Below are 22,497 nucleotides of genomic sequence, written 5' to 3'. Positions count from 1 at the left end.
CTGTTTGAACTTTAGACAGCATAAACATATGAAACAGTCAGAAGGTGCATGAAATTTATCAGAGTTGCACAAGCCATGAGATAGCTTTGGCGCATCTTGGGACCTCTTGCTACAGGTTAGACATTTTTGTGACCAAAAAAATGGCTCTGAACCTCTTGATCACAGACTGTGTGCCCAAATTTTGCCTCAATTTGATCCAGAACTCTGGTTCATTTGGATTAGTAAACCTGTCCATAAAATTTCAGAGCTGGCAGGGAATGTATGTAACTGTTACTCCCTAACCCAGCGCCACTAAAGCCCTACAACATGCTCCTCCACAATTCTGGTAAGGAACAAGTCAGTGAGATTATACAGTATACAGGTGAAACTCGAAAAATTAGAATATCGTGCAAAGTTCATTTATTTCAGTAATGAAACTTAAAAGGTAAAACTAATATATGAGACTTATTACATGCAAAGCGAGATATTTCAAGCCTTTATTTGTTATAATTTGGATGATTATGGCTTACAGCTTATAAAAACCCCAAAGTCACAATCTCAGGTACCCTTTGCTCAGGGGGTATGGATTAATTAGCTGACTAGAATGTGACACTTTGAGCCTAGAATATCGAACCTTTTCACAATATTCAAATTTTCAAGTTGCATTACTGAAATAAATGAACTTTTGCACAATATTCAAATTTTTCGAGTTTCACCTGTATGTTGGTTATAGTCTTGCATTTTGTGAAATCTTTGCAGAAGCAATTTTAGCTCAGTTCCCATTATATTTCCTAGAAATCTTTAAAATTGAGTTACATTTTACATACATGCATATAGACGTAAAACAATGCATATATACAGTATAATAAAGAGGTTATTACTATGCAATGAGTAATGCATCTTAAATTTAGTATTGTTGCAGTATACATGCAATAAAACATTTTTATTATTTTATATATACATTACATTTTCCATTCTTGTAGCACCCCTTGATGGCCAAAATTCTGGTGCACCTTCTTCCGCATTCAGTGGTGGACTGACATGCTCAGTAGCTTCCGTTCCTACTCATAGTGATCTCATAGTGAGGCAGGTGAAGTGCCCCAGACACCTTTCATTTATGTATCCTTGCTTCTAAATTTATAAACATGTATAGATATATATATCCCTCTCTGGACAGTGGAGATATGCATCTCTGGGGCTATAGTTAAGCAATTTTTTTCAATGCAGGGGTGGAAGGGTTTAACAAGAGCTAATTGCAATGTATTCTGGGAGATATAGGTGCTTGATGAGCTGTTACCCACCCTCAGAAAGGGATGGAAGTCCTCAAGATATATGAATAAACAGTTTTAAAATTGTAGTCAACTTTGGGGAGGGGTTCTCCTTTTGTAATATCAATAGGTGAATTAGTAATGTAAAAGTGAAGAATTTACAATTCTGGAACAGGAATTGGTGAGGATGACACATCAGCTAATGAGATCCAGAATTGTCTCTGTCATGGAGAACTCTAAATATTATCCTTCATGTCCTCTATCACTTGAATGCAAAGCTTCTTAGCTTCCTAGTGCCTGTTATGCGTTATAATATATTCCACCATTCTCTATACACTCAAAAGGGTTTTCCGAGATTTTAATGCTGGTGACCTATCCACAGGATAGGTCATCAGTTACTGATCGGTGGTGGTCCGACACCCTGGACCCCCGCCGATCAGCTGTTTGAGAAGGCACCTGCGCTCTTGTGAGCACGTCAACCTTCTTCCTGCTCACTGAGCACAGAGCTGTACATAGTATAGCGGCTGTGCTTGGTATAGCCCATGCACTTCTATGTGGCTGAGATGCGCCTAGGTCACGTGACCAATGAATGTGTCGTCACTGGCCTAGGAAAAGATGAGAGAAGGCCGAAGTACTACTGTGGGCGCCGATGCCTTCTAAAACAGCTGATCGGTGTGGCTCCTGGGTGTTAGACTCCCCCCGATCAGGTCATCAGTATAAAAATCTCAGAAAACCCCTTTAAAGAGATTGTTCATCTTTATGATGTTTTTCACAGACCCCAGAGCAAGGCTGGACCCACAGTGGTACTTACTTGATCCCAGTGCGTTCCGGCTCCATTTATGCCCTGCTGGCTCTGTAGGTCCCAGGTCTCCCCACATCAACATCCAGTTTGAGACGGCACATGTCACCGGTATTGCAAGTGTTTGGATGCAACGGTCACTTGCCCTGTGACAAACAAGATGTTGATGCGGGAGACCCGCGACCTGCAGAGCCAGCGGGTAACGCTGTGGGGTCTGTAAAAAAAAAAAACAACACATCATAACGATTAATAACCCTTTTAAATATAAAGTGGCTTCTAGATTTGTATGTACAATGTCATTTAAACAGCGACAGTACAAGAGTTTTAAAAGTAGATGTAATGTGTGAGCGTACAGTATATATGTATGCAATACTTTCTATAGTGTATAGAAAATGAGGACAGTGAAAGCAGACACCTGATTGAATGAAATCCCAATCCTATCATTGTCAGCTTGTCTCCATCCTTGAACATAATACACACCTAGTGACGCAGTGATGTACAGGATAATACCATGCATCTGATAATTGGAAATTTGGGGTGTATGCTATCTTTATATATGGTGAGAAATCTTAGCTGATTGATGATCTATCAGCTCAGTATTTCGGAATAAGTTTAGTGAATAGGAAACACCCTCTGTCAGCCCAGTATTTCGGAATAAGTTTAGTGAATAGGAAACAGACCCTCTGTCAGCCCAGTATTTCGGAATAAGTTTAGTGAATAGGAAACAGACCCTCTGTCAGCCCAGTATTTCGGAATAAGTTTAGTGAATAGGAAACAGACCCTCTGTCAGCCCAGTATTTCGGAATAAGTTTAGTGAATAGGAAACAGACCCTCTGTCAGCCCAGTATTTTGGAATAAGTTTAGTGAATAGGAAACAGACCCTCTGTCAGCCCAGTATTTCGGAATAAGTTTAGTGAATAGGAAACAGACCCTCTGTCAGCCCAGTATTTCGGAATAAGTTTAGTGAATAGGAAACAGACCCTCTGTCAGCTCAGTATTTCGGAATAAGTTTAGTGAATAGGAAACAGACCCTCTGTCAGCCCAGTATTTCGGAATAAGTTTAGTGAATAGGAAACAGACCCTCTGTCAGCCCAGTATTTCGGAATAAGTTTAGTGAATAGGAAACAGACCCTCTGTCAGCCCAGTATTTTGGAATAAGTTTAGTGAATAGGAAACAGACCCTCTGTCAGCCCAGTATTTCGGAATAAGTTTAGTGAATAGGAAACAGACCCTCTGTCAGCCCAGTATTTCGGAATAAGTTTAGTGAATAGGAAACAGACCCTCTGTCAGCCCAGTATTTCGGAATAAGTTTAGTGAATAGGAAACAGACCCTCTGTCAGCCCAGTATTTCGGAATAAGTTTAGTGAATAGGAAACAGACCCTCTGTCAGCCCAGTATTTTGGAATAAGTTTAGTGAATAGGAAACAGACCCTCTGTCAGCCCAGTATTACGGAATAAGTTTAGTGAATAGGAAACAGACCCTCTGTCAGCCCAGTATTTTGGAATAAGTTTAGTGAATAGGAAACAGACCCTCTGTCAGCCCAGTATTTCGGAATAAGTTTAGTGAATAGGAAACAGACCCTCTGTCAGCCCAGTATTTCGGAATAAGTTTAGTGAATAGGAAACAGACCCTCAGTCAGCCCAGTATTTCGGAATGTATCTATCCAGTGAGCCCACTATGGCATCTTTTGGGGCTACACACAATAGATTTATTTATATACTGATTCTTTATATATTGAGCAGTAGAGAACATATGATATCAGACGGCAGGTTGCTGTCCTTTAGAGTTACATCTCTCCAATGAAGATTACTATTAACTCCTTTTTATTAATTGCTCGCTTATACACGTGACCAAGATGCTGTATTCTGCACAGTGCAACACTGAACACAGCAAATCCAGCGTTTATCATGTTTTCCACCACTTTCTAACACGGTTGGCAGCCACTTCCATTTTCTAATGATAGGCTTCAATAGAAGAACCGTGTCTTTCTAACATCATTTATATTCATGCATTGACATTATTATAACAGACACTTGTCAAGTATGTAAAAAATATGAAGGATCAGGTTATCCCACCTCTCCCCATGTATTTGCAAGTCGCAAATCTGCCAGAACTAGAATAGAAATGAGCCCAGTCACAGCTGTAATTATCCAGCAGGAATAGCAATGGGGGCTGGTATCTAGAAATCCTGGCATTCCAGGGAGTTGGTAGGGTTTCTCCCATCATTAGCAGTTGTGAATGTTAAATATACAACCTAAGTTGTCATCAGTGTATGTGTGGGCTATGGCGTCTCATTGTCTGGACCTCAATATGTGATGATCGGGATTAGTTTTATTATTAATATCATTAATGTTGAAATGTTTAGGCAAAATTGACTATATGACTCTTATTCAGACGGCCAGATATTATTAGGAGCTATAATTCAGATATTGCCTTATATATTAGGGGAGGATATTGGGTGTCTCCTGATCATCTCATCGTCTCAATAGTTTCTGGTCTGATAAGCAGGACTAGCTCTTACTTAACCAGTGTCTAAGCTTGTAGAGTCCTCCATCACTGGCAGCACAGCTAATGAATTGTCATGGATTTCCTTCTCATGAATGCAGTGTTTGCCTCTGCCTATACCCTTCAGCCTATCTTATTCTTCAGCAACCTGTGGTATAACACAAGGAGGCTGCAGTTTAGAACAATCACTGCATCAATAAGACTGCTTCGAATGAGGGAGATTTGGTCACGGCACATTAAGCTTTAAGAGGGAAATTAATTGCTTGCTCTTATAACCCCTGAATCCTAATCCTTCTAGCATCCGACCAGATTTCACTGCAAACCTATCTGGAACTTACTGTCAGCCGCAGCTTGTAGGGTATATATCTGCACTGCATCATAGCCCACGCCGGCTCGCAAAAGGTTAAACAGTTAATGCACCTTGGAATTGAAATTGATCTAACCCTGCTAAGGGCACATATGCAATTGGTTTTCATGAAAGACAGATTAAGATTTAAGAGGTGGCTGAAGCCAAAGGGGGATAAGAAAAAAAATGTAACACTATATCTAATATCAAATATCTAAGAATACTCTTTCATAATTGAATAATGGTCATGAGTAATTGAATGAAGGCTAATGATTACCGAATGTGATACAATCTGTTGTTTTCCAGTGTTCTATCTATAGTATCTCATATCTATCTATAGTATCTCATATGTATCTATAATATCTCATATCTATCTATAATATCTCATATCTATCTATAATATCTCATATCTATCTATAGTATCTCATATCTATCTATAGTATCTCATATCTATCTATAATATCTCATATCTATCTATAGTATCTCATATCTATCTATAATATCTCATATCTATCTATAGTATCTCATATCTATCTATCTATAGTATCTCATATCTATCTATCTATCTATCTATCTATCTATCTATCTATCTATCTATCATATCTCATATCTATCTATAGTATCTCATATCTATCTATCTATCTATCTATCTATCTATCTATCTATCTATCTATCTATAATATCTCATATCTATCTATCTATCTATCTATCTATAGTATCTCATATGTATCTATCTATCTATAGTATCTCATATCTATCTATAGTATCTCATGTGTATCTATAGTATCTCATATCTATCTATCTATCTATCTATCTATCTATCTATCTATCTATCTATCTATCTATCTATGGTATCTCATATCTATCTATCTATCTATCTATCTATCTATCTATCTATCTATCTATCTATCTATCTATCTATCTATCTATCTATCGTATCTCATATCTATCTATCGTATCTCATATCTATCTATCTATCTATCTATCTATCTATCTATCTATCTATAGTATCTCGTATGTATGTATCTATCTATAGTATCTCATATGTATCTATCTATCTATCTATCTATCTATCTATATCTCATATGTATTTATCTATCTCTCTCTCTCTCATATCTATCTCTATCTAATCTATAGATAGGAATATATTATGCATATAGAAATATTATTTCTGCGCCTCTTATAAACCCCTATTGAGCTGGATTGTCATGCATGATATCTTATGGTAATCGTCGTCGGTTTGTCAGGTCCTGGCACAGAACAAACTTCTTCCCGAGCGCTTTTCAGATAGTAAATATAAGAGCTGAAATGTACTAGACACTACACGCTTGTGAAAACCCAATACCTTATGGCAATATAAGCTCCACTACCAAGTATATCACTGTGTAGCTGACTGATGAAATATTAAGCAGTACAATGAAAAGCCAGTAGGTGGCAGTAATGAGCTGATCTTTATTCTTAGGCTTTCTTTAAAAAAAATGGGAAAAAAAGGACGAGAGGTAGAGAAAGAAGGAGAGAGACAAGAAATTAAGTCAGTCAAAGAGAAGAACTGAGAGTGAAGGTTGGCGTATGGCAAATGGAGGATCACAGGATTTAAGACACCTCTAAACTGTTGAATTTTACCAAATTGCAGTATGTTGCTTGCTTTTTGGTGTTTTCCGTTCCAACATTTCTAATGTATCGTAGCGGAGAGTCTTCTGAATGCTTTGAATGAGCGACTGAAGTACCAGCACTAGCTGCTGCAGATTGCAGAAACAACAGCGTTTCGTCTAGGACTTAGGGAACAAAATAGCAGATGGGGAAACAAATCAACACATATCTCTGCCTTTGGAATGAATTATCTGTGCTTCTCCTGCTCCGAACCTGATCTGTTTTCTTCCCTCACAAAATCAGTGGCATTTATATGCATAGCAGCCGAAGAGAACAATCATTCTCGGGACTGGTTGGATAACTGGGTTTTGTATATTCTCTGCATCTCTCCTACAAGGACACTGGAGTAAGTAGAACCATTTCAACCCTTTTTATCCTCAAACCTATATATATTTACGTATGTACTTGTAAACATTTACCAAAATGCCTCACAGCTGAGATGTGTACAACTTTGAGCTCATTCTCATGAAGGCAAAATCCAGAATATTTAATACAATTCAGTGCGTTTTTTTGTGAATGGTGACTCCACTTTCTAACTTACCACGATAGCATCTATTGTTTTTTGCTTCTCAATGAAAGGTTAATCACCAGCTCTTTACCCTTCCTTGTCCAAACCAAGCAGTAGTCACTGTGGTTCTTGCTTTAACGTGGAGTCCATTGAGGATTTGCAGCTATTGATTGCTTAGGTTCATCATTCACAATAATCTTGCAGAAAATTACCCAATTTTTGGACAATAGTTTTCATCGAGATTTTAGCTCAACAAATAATGTTTTGAAGACCAAGGAGAAGACAGAAGTGATCAACAGAAGAATAAAATAGGGAGCCCTAAGGGAAATCTAGCTATGAATGCTGTAACCGTTGTCTATACAACAGTGATTTTTCATCTTGGTGCCGTTTTATAATCTGAGCATCCAGCCATGGTTTGCCTGTTGATTTGTTCCAGCCTGCAGAATGAACTCTGGAATTTAGCTGAATACAATTGTCAGTTGTAAGCTGATGTAGCTACTGGCCTTGCTGAACAAAAAAAAAAAAATAATAATAAAAAGCCCAAGTGTGAAATGACTGAAAGCAAGCTGTGATTGTTATACTTTGCAATTGATAATCAACTTTGACGGGCCCCTTGCATTTTGGATTTTTTCCAGGTAGTCTACAAATCTGAATGTTATTTAATATTCATGAAATTCTGCTTGCAAATAGAGATAATGTGAAGTAAAATAGAAATTGACAGTTTTTTTTTTAAAAAAAAGGACATCTGGCAAGCAACTGACGTTACACTGAAAGCAAAGAAACTGTTCTGAAAAATCATTCCATATTATTGCCTTTTTTGGATTCTTTGAAACTGCCTTTAAATCTTTTTGCATTCTGAATGCTGTTTGCAAGGTGATTGTGGCCAACGCTTTTGCTATCAGAGGAACAATTTTTCTCCCTTGGTTCTGATGGTGCATCAGAAATGTGTAGATTGTAGTCTGTCTAATCTTCTTTAGTAGAGATAGCTATCATCTGCTCTAAACCTTCCAAGATAGGAAAACTTGATTTTCTTGGAAATTGAAATCAATCACCTAATACTGTCATAACTGCCCTCATGTGTCAACTGGCTGGGGGCTTATCTTCTGGATTAGTTTTTAACTCAGCTCAGACTGTACTGACAAAACAATTAGTAAACTGATAAACAGACACTCATTGGGATGTACCGCTTTGTAATTTTTTACTTTTTCTATTGGGTTTCTGTTGAAGCATTGAAGACTTTAAATTACTCCATTTCAGAAGAAGGGGGCTCCAGAAATGCCATTGGCAACATTAATGATGCACAACTGGAACTGCATGATAGGGGTAAAAAAAATAATTTCAGAGTGCTGCAGAACTCCGCTCCTAACCTGCTGGATGTTGATCCAAACAGTGGACTACTGTACACTAAGCAGCGCATTGACCGAGAGACTCTGTGCAAAAACAGTCCTAAATGTATTCTTTCCCTAGAAGTCTTTGTCAATGACAGAGATGTGTGTATGATCAAGGTGGAGATCCTTGACATTAATGATAATTCACCTAAGTTTCCATCAGACCAGATCGATATTGATATTTCAGAAAATGCATCCCCAGGAACTAGATTTCCATTGACTACTGCACAAGATCCTGATCTGGGCAATAATGGCTTGAAGACATATAAGATGAGAGGCGATAATGGTTTATTTTCTTTGGATATAAAATCCAGGGGTGATGGTACAAAAGTTCCAGAATTAGTTATTCAGAAAGCACTAGATAGAGAAGAACAGTCACATCATACACTCATTTTAACTGCCTTTGATGGAGGTATCCCTCCGAGATCGGCAAATCTGCAAATTAACATTAAAGTAATTGATGCCAATGACAATAGTCCCGTCTTTGAAGTAAAATCTTACACTGTTGAGATAGCTGAAAACTCGCCTATTGGCAAAGTGATAATTGACCTCAATGCTACAGATGCAGATGAGGGCACCAATGCTGATGTTCTCTATTCATTCAGTGGTTATGCATCTGATCAAGTGTGGGAGCTATTTTCAATTGATTCTAAAACTGGTATCATACAAGTCAAAGGTAACATAGATTATGAGGAAATTGAGATGCTTGAAATTGATGTTCAGGCAGAAGATGAAGGCCCCAATCCAATACCTGTGCATTGCAAAGTGACTGTTCTTGTCACTGATGTCAATGACAATTTCCCATCAATTAGCTTTGTGTCAGTTAGACAGGGAGCAATTAGTGAGGCCTCACCCCCTGGTACCGTTATTGCTTTAGTTCGGGTTACAGACAAAGACTCAGGAAAAAATGGACAATTCCAGTGTTGGGTTTTGGGAAATGTGCCGTTCAAGCTAGAAGATAATTACGACAATTTTTTCACAGTAGTCACAAGTAGACCTCTAGATCGTGAAATTCAAGATGAATACAACATAACTATCATTGCTAGGGATAAAGGCAACCCTTCTCTTGATTCTACCAATTCATTCTCTGTGAAAATCTTGGATGAAAATGACAATCCACCATCTTTTTCTAAAAGTATGTATGCGCTACAAGTATCTGCAAACAATATCCCAGGAGAATACCTTGGTTCAGTTCTTGCACAAGATCCAGATTTGGGGCAAAATGGCACCGTATCCTATTCCATCTTCCCGTCATATATTGACAGTGTTTCCATCTCTACATATGTCTCTATCAACCCTCGAAATGGTGCTATTTATGCATTGAGAACTTTTTATTATGAGTTGACCAAATTTTTTGAGTTCAAAGTGATCGCAAAAGATTTAGGATCGCCACATTTAGAAAGCAATGCCACTGTGAGAGTGTCCGTACTAGATGTTAATAACAATGCGCCAGTCATTGTTTTGCCAAGCCTACAGAATGATACTGCAGAAATCTATGTGCCCCGGAATGTGGGAATGGGATACATTATAAGCACTGTAAGAGCTATGGATATTGATTTTGGAGAAAGTGGAAGAGTAACTTATGAAATCATTCAAGAAAGTAAAGAACACCTCTTTGAAATAGATTCAGTGACCGGAGAGATCAGGCTGCTCAATCCACATTGGGAAGATATTGCTTCAGTTGTAGAATTGATCATTAAAGTCACTGATAATGGAAAACCTTCACTTTCAACTGTAGCAAAACTTATCATTAAGGCAAATTCAGACTGTATAGGCTGCTATGAAGAGGAGGGTAATGTTATAGGAGAACAACGGGACTGGGACATCTATTTGCCTGTATTGGTTGCTCTAAGTGCAATATCCATAATTCTTTTTGCTGCAATGGTCACAATAGTTGTTAAGTGTAAGAAGGAGAATAAAGAAGTTGGCCCATATAATGGCAGAACTCCATATAACGCTCAACCAAAGCTAGGCAAAATGAAAAAGAAGAAAATCAACAAAAATGATATTATGTTGGTGCAAAGTGAAGTGGAAGAGAAAAATGCAATGAATGTGGTCAGCTGTCCATTATTAGTTACATCTCCAATGTACTTTGATAGTCAGTCCAGACTTCCTCTCAGTTCTTCTCATTCAGGAGTGATGTACCTTACTCCTACTTCCAGTAAACAGACTGAGTCTGAAGGAACTGTTGAATGTCACAGTCACAACGAGATAGGACAAGTCAGATCATCAGCTGAGAAAACATCTACCTGGATACCATTAAAGAAGGTAGGAACAGTCATTCATTTTAATATTTAATAAGTGGATGGATGAATATGGAAACATAGAATGTGTCGGCAGATAAGAACCATTTGGCCCATCTAGTCTACATACCTCAAATACTGTCTTCATTTTCTTTTGACTTTAGTGCTGTCATGCAAGTCCCATTTCATATTGGTTTTGTGATCTATGTTGATAGTATTTACGTATCTGTTAGTCCGTTTCTCTACCTTTGTACACAATCATGACATCCATTGTCTTTTCCTATGATTTCTAAAAGTTTGAGGTCTCTTAGGAAGGTATTTGCTTGTGTATATTAATGAAACAAACATTAAAGTCCTCATTGATGTATTTGATTTAGACAGAACCCATTTAATGTAGTAGATTGTTGTTTTGGGCTATGACTTGATCTATAGAAACCTTATTGATGGTAAATAAAAAAGAGCAACTCAACTCTCCTTGTTAAATAATATATATATGGGGCTGAAACAATCCAAATGGCAGGAGACAGAATGAAAACCAATGCACATGGAAGAAGGCATAAACTAATACAGTACAATGAAATATAGAAAATCCATTTCAATCTCCAGCATTACATTATCATCAGGGGCAGATGTACCATATGTGCAACCTGTGCAGCTGCATAAAGGTCCAAAAGGGTAGGGGCCTACCTTCACCTTTAAATGCTGCCTTCTGATACCTATTTGATTTTTATGGAAGGAACTGCACTAATGTATTGAATTCTTAAGTATTTGTGGGTTGTTAGTGAGACATTATGAGGTTCTGTATAATTAGAGGTTTGAGATCAAGAGGCCAATTCACTGGTCCTGTATAGGGGCCTCTCCTCTCTCTCTACTCCTGCCTTATCAGTTAACACAAGAGTAAGGCTATGTTCAAACCTGCATCACAGAATTCCATTTTTTTTGCATCATAGGAGCAAAAAACGGAATTTCAGTTGTGATGAATCCGTTACATAATGGACACCAGTGGTGCCAAACAGGTCCCATTGACTCATAAGGTTGCGTCATATTGTCTATAATTTTTCTAGAAAAAATTTAGCTGCGTGTGACAGAGCCTCAAACGCAGATTTGAACAAAGTCTTATGTATTAGTTGCTAAAGCATTCTAGCTTATAATTAGTGAGCACAATGGGGTATGTGACAAGGGTCTTAGTGGTATGTGTTAAAAGGGTATTGCATTTTCAGCAAACAAAGCTCATTCATTGCGCTTGAAAGGTTTCAATATGCATTGTCTATCAATATACCATGATTTCCAACATCTCTGTGGCTAGCCACCCAGCTATGCAGAGAACTGCAGTATGGCGCCATCCACTTGAATGGATCTGTACTTCAGTTCCCCTGCACATTTGGTGGCCAGGGCAACACTGGGCAAGGAAAGACTGTGAGGGGGTCACAGAGCTAAATTAGTGCTGTGATTGTAACATTCCCAGACTCACACTGCTCATAAAGTGATTGTGTATCAAAGCAATATGTCATCACTTTATAACAGTTTAAAGGGGTTTCAAGTTCTTGAAAAATTTGCCCAAGTTGGGGAGATGTTATAAAATGATAAAAACATATACTCCCCAGTTAAATCCGCCTGCCTTTCAATTACTGTCGCTGTAACCCCCACTTCCAGTCTTTGTTTACTTAGTTGCAGCAGTGACATAGTCCTATACCGTATGTGACCGCTGCAGCCAGTCACTGTGATTGCCTACAGTGGCCACATGGAGTATACGCCTGCATTATCACTGCAAGCAACTAAACAGGACCAAAGTAGCAACACTGGTGAGTATACAGTAGAGTCTTTTATTATTTTATAACATATCCCTCTTCAACAACTCAGACAATCCCTTTAATGATTGATTATGGTGTTAGGATGACGTAGGATGTTGAACCATTATGAGCACATGCAGACAAAGCTGCAGTAGTACTCATTTGTAGTAATGAAATACAGTAAATATGCAAATACAGCAATTCTAAAAATGAGGCATTTTTATAATGAGTTTTACCCATTTTGACTCCTTAAAATATGTCTGATTGTATCCCTTTCAATTGGTTTCTCTTGCATGGTGCCTGCACCACATGAAAGAGATGGATCCATTGCTAATACATATTTTTTTTCTCTTATTTTGTCTTATTTTATGTCGGTGTTCTTTTGAATCATTCACAAGCACGTGTAATATATCAATGTATATGAAATCGATTTTGCTTTGCAATTTCCCTTCTAAAATTAGAAAAAACAGGAAAAAGGCAGCAACATCTCATATACATAAAGAAAAAACATCACTCATGTTTTTTTTAGAAAACAATTTCAATTTCTATAAGGGTACATTCACATGACTGTATGTGTTTTGTGGTCCGCAAATTGCGGATCCGCAAGACATGGATACCGGCCGTGTGCGGTCCGCATTTTGCGGAACGTACACGACCAGCCCTATGATAGAAATGCCTATTCTTGTCTGCAATTGCGCAGAACGGAAGTGGCGTGGAGCAGGTCGGTACGATTCTTTCCATAACTGCGGCAGGTTGCAGGCATCAATGAAAAGTTTTTCATTAACCCCTAGACAATCCCCTTAAAGGGGTAAGTGAAAGGTAAATGCTGGTATGCACACTATCCTTGGTACCTTGTTTGAAGTTCCTTATGTCGATGTTCTGCTGTGTTGATCCTTCTTGGTTCGTCTTGGTCTTTCTGTAGGGATGCTGGTATCCTTCAGAGTTGCGGCGTTCTTCTTGCTCTCCTCTCAGCAGCAGCGCGGCCCCGGCCGGAAGCACGCGCGTCGCGAGGGAGCTTGGTCCGTTACCCGGGAAACCACTGGCGGTGACGTCACCTGGTGCGAGTATGGTGGCCTCCGTAGGACAAGAGACTGTAACCTACGCGTTTCAGAGCCAAACGAAGGAGCCCGTTTGGCTCTGAAACGCGTAGGTTACAGTCTCTTGTCCTACGGAGGCCACCATACTCGCACCAGGTGACGTCACCGCCAGTGGTTTCCCGGGTAACGGACCAAGCTCCCTCGCGACGCGCGTGCTTCCGGCCGGGGCCGCGCTGCTGCTGAGAGGAGAGCAAGAAGAACGCCGCAACTCTGAAGGATACCAGCATCCCTACAGAAAGACCAAGACGAACCAAGAAGGATCAACACAGCAGAACATCGACATAAGGAACTTCAAACAAGGTACCAAGGATAGTGTGCATACCAGCATTTACCTTTCACTTACCGCTCCACTCCCAGTGATCATACACCGCCCGCTTACTTTCAGTCACTGATCACATATCCTGACTCATTACAGTATACACTTAAATCTCGACAACACCAAACTTAGTGCCAACTCTTTGGGACTAGTTGAATTTGATTGTGTGCCAGCGCTCATGTCCTATATCGCCTACGGGTGATATATCTATTCCACATACACTGCACTAGGGAGAACAATAGCTCCCTTAAAGACATTAAGCAGCAGGATCTCCCCATACAGGTAGATTCACATATATCTATTCAATAGGAGCGCAGGGGGGTCTTTATTCTATCTTTAATCCCCTTAAAGGGCTTCTGTCACCCCCCAACTCCCAATAATCAGTTTTTGACTTATTATATTTGTTAATGCAAGCAGATTCCATATATGCCCCTCTTACCTCGGGCTGTGCAGTAATTACAGTAAAAAACGTACTTTTATTATATGTAAATTTCTTCACTACCAGCATCCTCTGTTTGAAAAAACGCCCCCTCCTCCACTTGATTGACAGGGCCAGCGAGCGCTCTCCTCCTCTCGCTGGCCCTGCCTGCACCCTCAAATCCCGCGCCTGCACCGTACCGATCGTCATTTGGCGCAGGTGCTCTGAGAGAAGGACGGCCGCTCCTTCCTTAGTGCGCCTGCGCTGATGAGGTCAGCCCTACACCCGGAAGAGAGGTCTTCTCTTCCGGGTGTAGGGCTGACGTCATCGGCGCAGGCACACTGAGGAAGGAGCGGCCGTCGTTCTCTCAGAGTGCCTGCGCCGAATGACGACCGGTACGGCGCAGGCGCGAGATTTAAGGCTGCAGGCAGGGCCAGCGAGAGGAGGAGAGAGCTCGCTGGCCCTGTCAATCAAGTGGAGGAGGGGGCGTTCTTTCAAATAGAGGATGCGGCGGCTACCAGCAAGTCCGCCCAACTTGCTGGTAGTGAAGAAATTTACATATAATAAAAGTATGTTTTTTACTGTAATTACTGCACAGCCCGAGGTAAGAGGGGCATATATGGAATCTGCTTACATTAACAAATATAATAAGTCAAAAACTGAATATTGGGAGTTGGGGGGTGACAGAAGCCATTTAACCCTGGTTTCACACCTGAGCGTTCTGGAAGGGGCGCTCTGTATGCGCGATTGTACGGGCGTTTACAAGCGCGCATACAGAGACAAGCGAACACACAGTGTCGCGCGTTCCCGAAAGCCTATGTACGGGAAAGCGCGACAAACGCCCAAAAAACGCTCAAGTACTTGTTTGAGCGTCGGGCGTTTTACAGCGCGATCGTACGCGCTGTAAAACGCCCAGATGAGAACCATTCCCATAGGGGAGCATTGGTTTCTCCTTGTTGTGCGTTTTACAGCGCGTAGGAACGCGCTGTAAAACGCTCAGGTGTGAACTGAGTGTAAGGCTCAAAATCTTCTGTGTTTTAGGGGGGTTAAATTGGCCAGGAACAATCTGGGCATCATTGATACACTGGGGGACATTTATCAATAATGCCATAATTTGCACTGAAGAATACTAACAGTACAAATCACCTTATTATATTAAAAAGTGCACGTCACTTAAAAAATATGATTTTTAAAATATAAACTTGATTATTCGCCTATTTTTGATTGATTTGTAAACAGAAATGTGCCATTTCATCCGCCCCTGCCAGACCATATTTACGAGTTTTGAAGCATATTTGCAACATTTCCACTGGTAAATTGCGACTTTTGTCTCAGCCACTGACTTTATTATTATTTTTTTTGGGATGACAAAACCCTGTTGTTTAGCTCATTTATATTAGATAAAAATAATTTTGTCCTGTTTTAATACTTACCTATGACTTGTTGCCATGACGAGTTAGTTTTCTTTTCATAAATACAACATTTTGACAAAAGTCACATCTTTCTGCCATAAATGCGTTTTTTTTTTTTTACACAAAAGACCACCACTTTAGCTGCATTAATTATCCGCAACAATTTGAGCCAGTTCTGCCGATAAGAGGATGATATATGAGGCGTAATATGCGCCAACTTGATAGCCCCGCCCACTTTGACATTTCTAACTCATTTCTGGCGTGATGCATTCTTTATAGTGAAAATTCTGGAGAAAACATCAATCTTTTTGGTGCATTTTATGCCATAATTCTGGTGCAACGTGCTAAGTAAATGTCCCCCACTGTGTTATACTTAGTGAAGGGTCAGAGATTCCGTTTTTTTGTGTAATGGACTGCCCCCTCAGGCCCATTACTCTAGCTGTTTTATCTTGAGACTTTTAAAAGGTGTAATCTGTGATCAACAAATTGCTGTAAATTTTCATATACGTATTTTATCATGTGGATTGGTGGGTTGTGTGTTTGGGATTTTGATGTCTTGTGAATTCCCCTTAAAGAAGAGCCAAAGACTCCTCTTTCAAAGTTGCCTCCCACACCAGGCACATGATCCCATATGGAATGCATTTTCTTTTGGCTGTGCAACAGGTTTCATCCTAACATTTCGGCTACGTCTACACGACGACATTTGTCGTACTAATGTCGCGCGTCAATTTTTATAATGGCAGTCTGTGGTGTCGATTCGAGATGGATTTTTCTGCGACTGTTGCGTCGCAGTCGCAGCATATCGCATGTTGCAGTGCGACACCATAGACTGCCATTCTAAAAATTGTCGCGCAACATTGGTGCAACAAAATGTTGCGCGACAAATGTTGCGCCCTATCTGTCGCGTGACTCATTGACGCGCGACAAATGTCGTCGTGTAGACGTAGCCTAAAAGCATTGCTCCCAATTTGGTAACATATCGAGACCCAACAAAGCAAAACAGAAAAATCCTGATGACATGACTGAAATGAATTCCTTGTATCTGGTAACTGTTCTGCTCAGTAATAAAATTAAGGACTATAACAAAGTATCCAGAAATCTGTTTCCTAGGTAAACAGATATCCAGATATGCTAAATTATTCACACTTATTAACAGGCTTACTGAAATTTTAAAATTGACAACTGAATATAATTCGACCTGACAATAAGAATTTCCTATTCTTATTGCGCAAAAAATACACATTTTTACTGGATAAACATTCATTTGAATCTTAGAATCTTTGAAATAAAATTTTAGAATTTGTGATTGTAAATAAAATTAGAGCTGTTAACAACTGCTATGTGTGAAGCTAAATACAGATCTGTTGCTTTCTAAGCAGTGACGGGCGCTCTTTTCCTTGTTACAGTGAAAGTCAATATCAGGACTCAAAATTAAAAAGGTTATCTGGAATTCTTAATTTTTAATTAAATAACAATGGGAGAGGTTTGATTTATTTATTTATTTTAAATCTCTCCTTTCTATTATGCTCTCAGTTCTCAGTACATCAAGGTTCCCTGGGCCTTTAGAAACTATGGAACACAATGATTTCCATGCTGTGACCATGTCCTTATGTGTCATTGCAGTATGCTTGGCTATACTGTAGATTAACACTGGGGTCTTTTGTGTCATTATGCTTGACTATAGGGCAGCACCTTGGTCTTATGTGTCAGTAAGCCTGGCTATAGGGCAACACCTTGATTTGTATTTGTCAGTATGCATTCCTATAGGTCAATAACTTGGTCTTATATGTCAGTATGCCTGATTATAGGGCAACACCATGATTGTATGTGTCAGTATGATTGACCATTGAGCAACACCTTGGATATATGTGTCAGTATGCCTGACTATAGGGCAGCACTTTGGTTGTATTTGTCCTTATGCCTGACAGTAGGGCAGTACCTTGGTTGTATGTGTCAGTATGCCTGGCTATAGGTTAACTCCTTGCATTTATGTGTCAGTATGTGACACAGCTACAGTGAGAAAATAGGTCTGTTCCATATTACACAGATCCCATATTTATTTTACTCATGTATAGTACCAACATATTCCTCAGCGCTTTCCAATGATTATCATTACTCGCCTTCCTCAGAGATTTTCACAATCTAGGTTCCCTATCAGTATGTCTTTTGGAGTGTGGAAGATAACCAGAGTACCTGGAGGACACCCACAGAAAAACAGGGAGAACATACAAATTCAATGCAGATGTTGCCCATGGTCATATTCAAACCTAAGCCCCCAGTGCTGCAAGGCAGAAGTGCTAACCACTGAGCCACCATATTAACAAATCACCTTATTTCACCATATGCATGTTCCCACTGTGTTTGGGATCTGTCTGATAAGATGTGTTAATGGGAGGTAATTTCTCAAGCCCTTCATGGCAGCTTTCTGCACAGTTGCATATTTTGCCACATGCAGTTTTTGTGCAAAGATTTGTGACTTTTTTCTTATTTTCTGCCATTTTTGCAGTCAATGCAGTCAAAACTGACTTCAATTATTCCCCTTATGATAAATCCCTCCCAGTGTGTTAACACTCTGTGAAAACCTCGACAGCCCACAGCTGGCATATATTTTATGCTACATGTATTGATCTTCAAGTCAGCGTTGCAATAGTAAAATATTTTTCTTTTGTATCTCCACATAGTGTCAACCAAAGCTGCACATAAAGTTACATGTGCAAAACCAACATACTGTAAATGCTATAAAAGTATAGCATTATGATTTATTGTGGACTTACTGGGTAGTGTCAGACCCCCAGACTATTGCTCCTTCATACTCTTTAGGATGTATTAGGTGAACGGATTATATTAGGTGATTACCATTGGCGTGGACAGGGAAAATGAAAATAATGTGCCGAAAACGAAATACGCTCTCAGAGTTCAACATCCACTTCTAGGGGCTGCCCTACACTTTTTCTTCAGCTTGACGATTTCTGCAAACAGTTTTCTATAGATCACAAACAATACAATGCAGACAAACAATACAGTCCTGTGCCTTACACCGTACACAACCTGTTCAGCAGTCTGCATTGTAATAGCACTTTCCTTATGCCTCATGGCGTCTTGTGGAAAGTCTTTTATAGCTCCCATTAGTTAAAATAGTTTTATTGAATTATGGGCAATTCTTCATAAAATTTGAGCCAGAAACCTTAAACTTTTAGGTTAAAAGTACAAATACACTAGATGGAAAACAATTCTAGTAGATGTTTTTACTTACATTGTTTCCTCTTTATACATTTTTTATGAAAGCCCCATTTTTTTTAATATATATAGTTTATTAGGTCTAGAGTTTAATTTACCATGGTACATTGATCCTGTGACTACTGATTAAACTACAATCTACAGTACAGACCAAAAGTTTGGACACACCTTCTCATTCAAAGAGTTTTCTTTATTTTCATGACTATAAAGGCATCAAAACTATGAATTAACACATGTGAAATTATATACATAACAAACAAGTGTGAAACAACTGAAAATATGTCATATTCTAGGTTCTTCAAAGTAGCCACCTTTTGCTTTGATTACTGCTTTGCACACTCTTGGCATTCTCTTGATGAGCTTCAAGAGGTAGTCCCCTGAAATGGTTTTCACTTCACAGGTGTACCCTGTCAGGTTTAATAAGTGGGATTTCTTGCCTTATAAATAGGGTTGGGACCATCAGTTGCGTTGAGGAGAAGTCAGGTGGATACACAGCTGATAGTCCTACTGAATAGACTGTTAGAATTTGTATTATGGCAAGAAAAAAGCAGCTAAGTAAAGAAAAACGAGTGGCCATCATTACTTTAAGAAATGAAGGTCAGTCAGTCAGCCGAAAAATTGGGAAAACTTTGAAAGTAAGGGCTATTTGACCATGAAGGAGAGTGATGGGGTGCTGCGCCAGATGACCTGGCCTCCACAGTCACCGGACCTGAACCCAATCAAGATGGTTTGGGTTGAGCTGGACCGCAGAGTGAAGGCAAAAAGGCCAACAAGTGCTAATCATCTCTGGGAACTCCTTCAAGACTTTTGGAAGACCATTTCAGGGGACTACCTCTTGAAGCTCATCAAGAGAATGCCAAGAGTGTGCAAAGCAGTAATCAAAAGCAAAAGGTGGCTACTTTGAAGAACCTAGAATATGACATATTTTCAGTTGTTTCACACTTGTTTGTTATGTATATAATTCCACATGTGTTAATTCATTGTTTTGATGCCTTCATAGTCATGAAAAGAAAGAAAACTCTTTGAATGAGAAGGTGTGTCCAAACTTTTGGTCTGTACTATATATATATATATATATATATATATATCAGTACAGACCAAAAGTTTGGACACACCTTCTCATTCAAAGAGTTTTCTTTATTTTCATGACTATGAAGGCATCAAAACTATGAATTAACACATGTGGAATTATATACATAACAAACAAGTGTGAAACAACTGAAAATATGTCATATTCTAGGTTCTTCAAAGTAGCCACCTTTTGCTTTGATTACTGCTTTGCACACTCTTGGCATTCTCTTGATGAGCTTCAAGAGGTAGTCAACTGAAATGGTCTTCCAACAGTCTTGAAGGAGTTCCCAGAGATGCTTAGCACGTAGTTTCAGGTGCTGCACATCTCGTATCTTCACAGTATAGACAATTGCCTTCAGATGACCCCAAAGATAAAAGTCTAAGGGGGTCACTGGATATGCAAAATTGCTACATGATGATGTGTTTCCCTCTTTATGCACTGAAGCTGGCACGTTCCCTGAGTTTTTCCAGCAAGATGGTGCACCCACCACCACATTATGGGTGTCAGGTCCGAGCATTCCTAGATGAACAGTTTCCTGGAAAGTGGATTGGTCGTCGTGGGCCAGTTGAATGGCCCCCCAAGGTCTCCCAATCTGACCCCCTTAGACTTTTATCTTTGGGGTCATCTGAAGGCAATTGTCTATGCTGTGAAGATACGAGATGTGCAGCACCTGAAACTACGGATACTGGAAGCCTGTGCTAGCATTTCTCCTGCGGTGTTGCTATCAGTGTGTGAAGAGTGGGAGAAGAGGGTTGAATTGACAATCCAACACAATGGGCAGCACATTGAACACATTTTATAAGTGGTCAGAAACTTGTAAATAACTCATGAAAGAATAAAGTTACGTTAAAACCAAGCACACCATTGTTTTTCTTGTGAAATTCCCAATAAGTTTGATGTGTCACATGACCCTCTTCCTATTGAAAAAACAAAAGTTGGATTCAAAATGGCTGACTTCAAAATGGCCGCCATGGTCACCACCCATCTTCAAAAGTTCCCCCCCTCACATATACTAATGTGCCACAAACAGGAAGTTAATATCACCAACCATTCCCATTTTATTAAGGTGTATCCATATAAATAGCCCACCCTGTACAATTTTCATAGTCATGAAAATAAAGAAAATGCTTTGAATGAGAAGGTGTGTCCAAACTTTTGGTCTGTACTGTATATATATACTTTTTTAAGAGTTTAGCCATTTTTGGATGCAGTGATTTTTATTTTTTATTTACTGTTTATATATTTTTATATGTAAAATTGGGAAAGGGGGTGATTTAAACTTTTAATGATTTAATATTTTTTTTATTAATATTTTTAGATTTGCAGGGAGCTTACCATGCAGGCCTGGGAAGCTTCAAAAGCTTTCAGGCTGCCATGGTAACTGATCGGAGCCCAGCAATTTCACTGCTAGAGCTCCATTCGGAAGGCAGTGGGAGCCTCATTACATTACCTCAGCCATTATGATGTACCACTGAGGATGAAAGGGCTAATTACAAAGATTTAAAAAATCCAATTAACAATATGCTTTAGGGCTGAAACGGTTACTTGATTGAATCGAGTAACTCAACACAAAAAATCCTCGATGCAAGTTTTTTGCATCAAGGATTCGTTTGTGTCATGTGACCATGGAGCGTGAGTGAAGCTCTTGCTATTACTCACCGCTCCGTAGTCACCCGCCAGGACACATCGTCAGGACATTGTGCACGTAGGTTGAAAGTGCAGCGCGTGGAGAAAAAGATGGACGAGCTGTGGAGTGTTGGCGGCGCCCCTACAGGAGAGATAAGTATTTTATTTCACTGGCACTGGGGACATGGCTAGGATGGGTAGATGACACTGGGGGGCAGCTGATGGAACTGAGGGGGCAGCTGATGGCACTGAAGGGGCAGCTGAGGGGGCAGCTGATGGCACTGAAGGGGCAGCTGATGGCACTGAGGGGGAAGCTGATGACATTGGGGGGGCAACTTGATGGAATGGGGGGAATCTGATGGCATTGGGGGGAGCCTAATGGCATGGGGTGGGGAGCCTGATGCATGATGGGCCTAGTGACTTTTTATAAAGAAAAACATTCTTTTAATTAGCTTTTTGTTATTAGTGTACTTGATTAATTGTTGGATTAATCGGTAGAATACTCGATTACAAAAATATTCGATAGCTGCAGCCCTAATATGCTTTAGATTTAGTAATTGAAAGTAAAATTACGCAAAAATACATGTCATAAACTAAAACTGAAAGGAACATGGCATGTATGTTATGCTTATCCCCAGATTAATAAGACAATAATACTGTATTAACCCCTTAAGGACCTGCACTGTACATGTATGGTGCAGATGTTCGTGGACTTAAGAAGATGCGCCCGCCCGATCACTACAGGGGTCCGGCAGTCACTGATAGCCAGACCCCTGCTGCATGCGCCGGCATTGGTGAAGTCTGTACAGAAGCGGCAGCACGAAGCGCACAGCATCATAGCA

General features: G+C 39.7%; 1 protein-coding gene across 4 annotated transcripts in view; it reads left to right on the top strand.

Moving 5' to 3' along the window:
• The window catches only part of PCDH17 (protocadherin 17), a 208,350-nt gene that overhangs the window by 4,874 nt on the left and 180,979 nt on the right, over positions 1-22,497 (top strand). The window contains exon 1 of one of the 4 annotated variants that reach the window (XM_040425384.1): positions 6,455-10,712. The exons of the other annotated variants lie outside the window; for them this stretch is intronic. Within the exon in view, the coding sequence (XP_040281318.1) occupies positions 8,235-10,712 (2,478 nt within the window). The 5' untranslated portion in view covers positions 6,455-8,234. Of the gene's footprint in view, positions 1-6,454; positions 10,713-22,497 lie in introns of those variants that run through there. 4 annotated transcript variants of the gene reach the window in all.

Source organism: Bufo bufo, chromosome 3 (genome assembly GCF_905171765.1).
Source record: "Bufo bufo chromosome 3, aBufBuf1.1, whole genome shotgun sequence".
Taxonomy (NCBI): domain Eukaryota; kingdom Metazoa; phylum Chordata; class Amphibia; order Anura; family Bufonidae; genus Bufo; species Bufo bufo.
The sequence above is the reverse complement of the archived record's forward strand: the minus strand, read 5'-3'. Positions and strand labels throughout refer to the sequence as shown.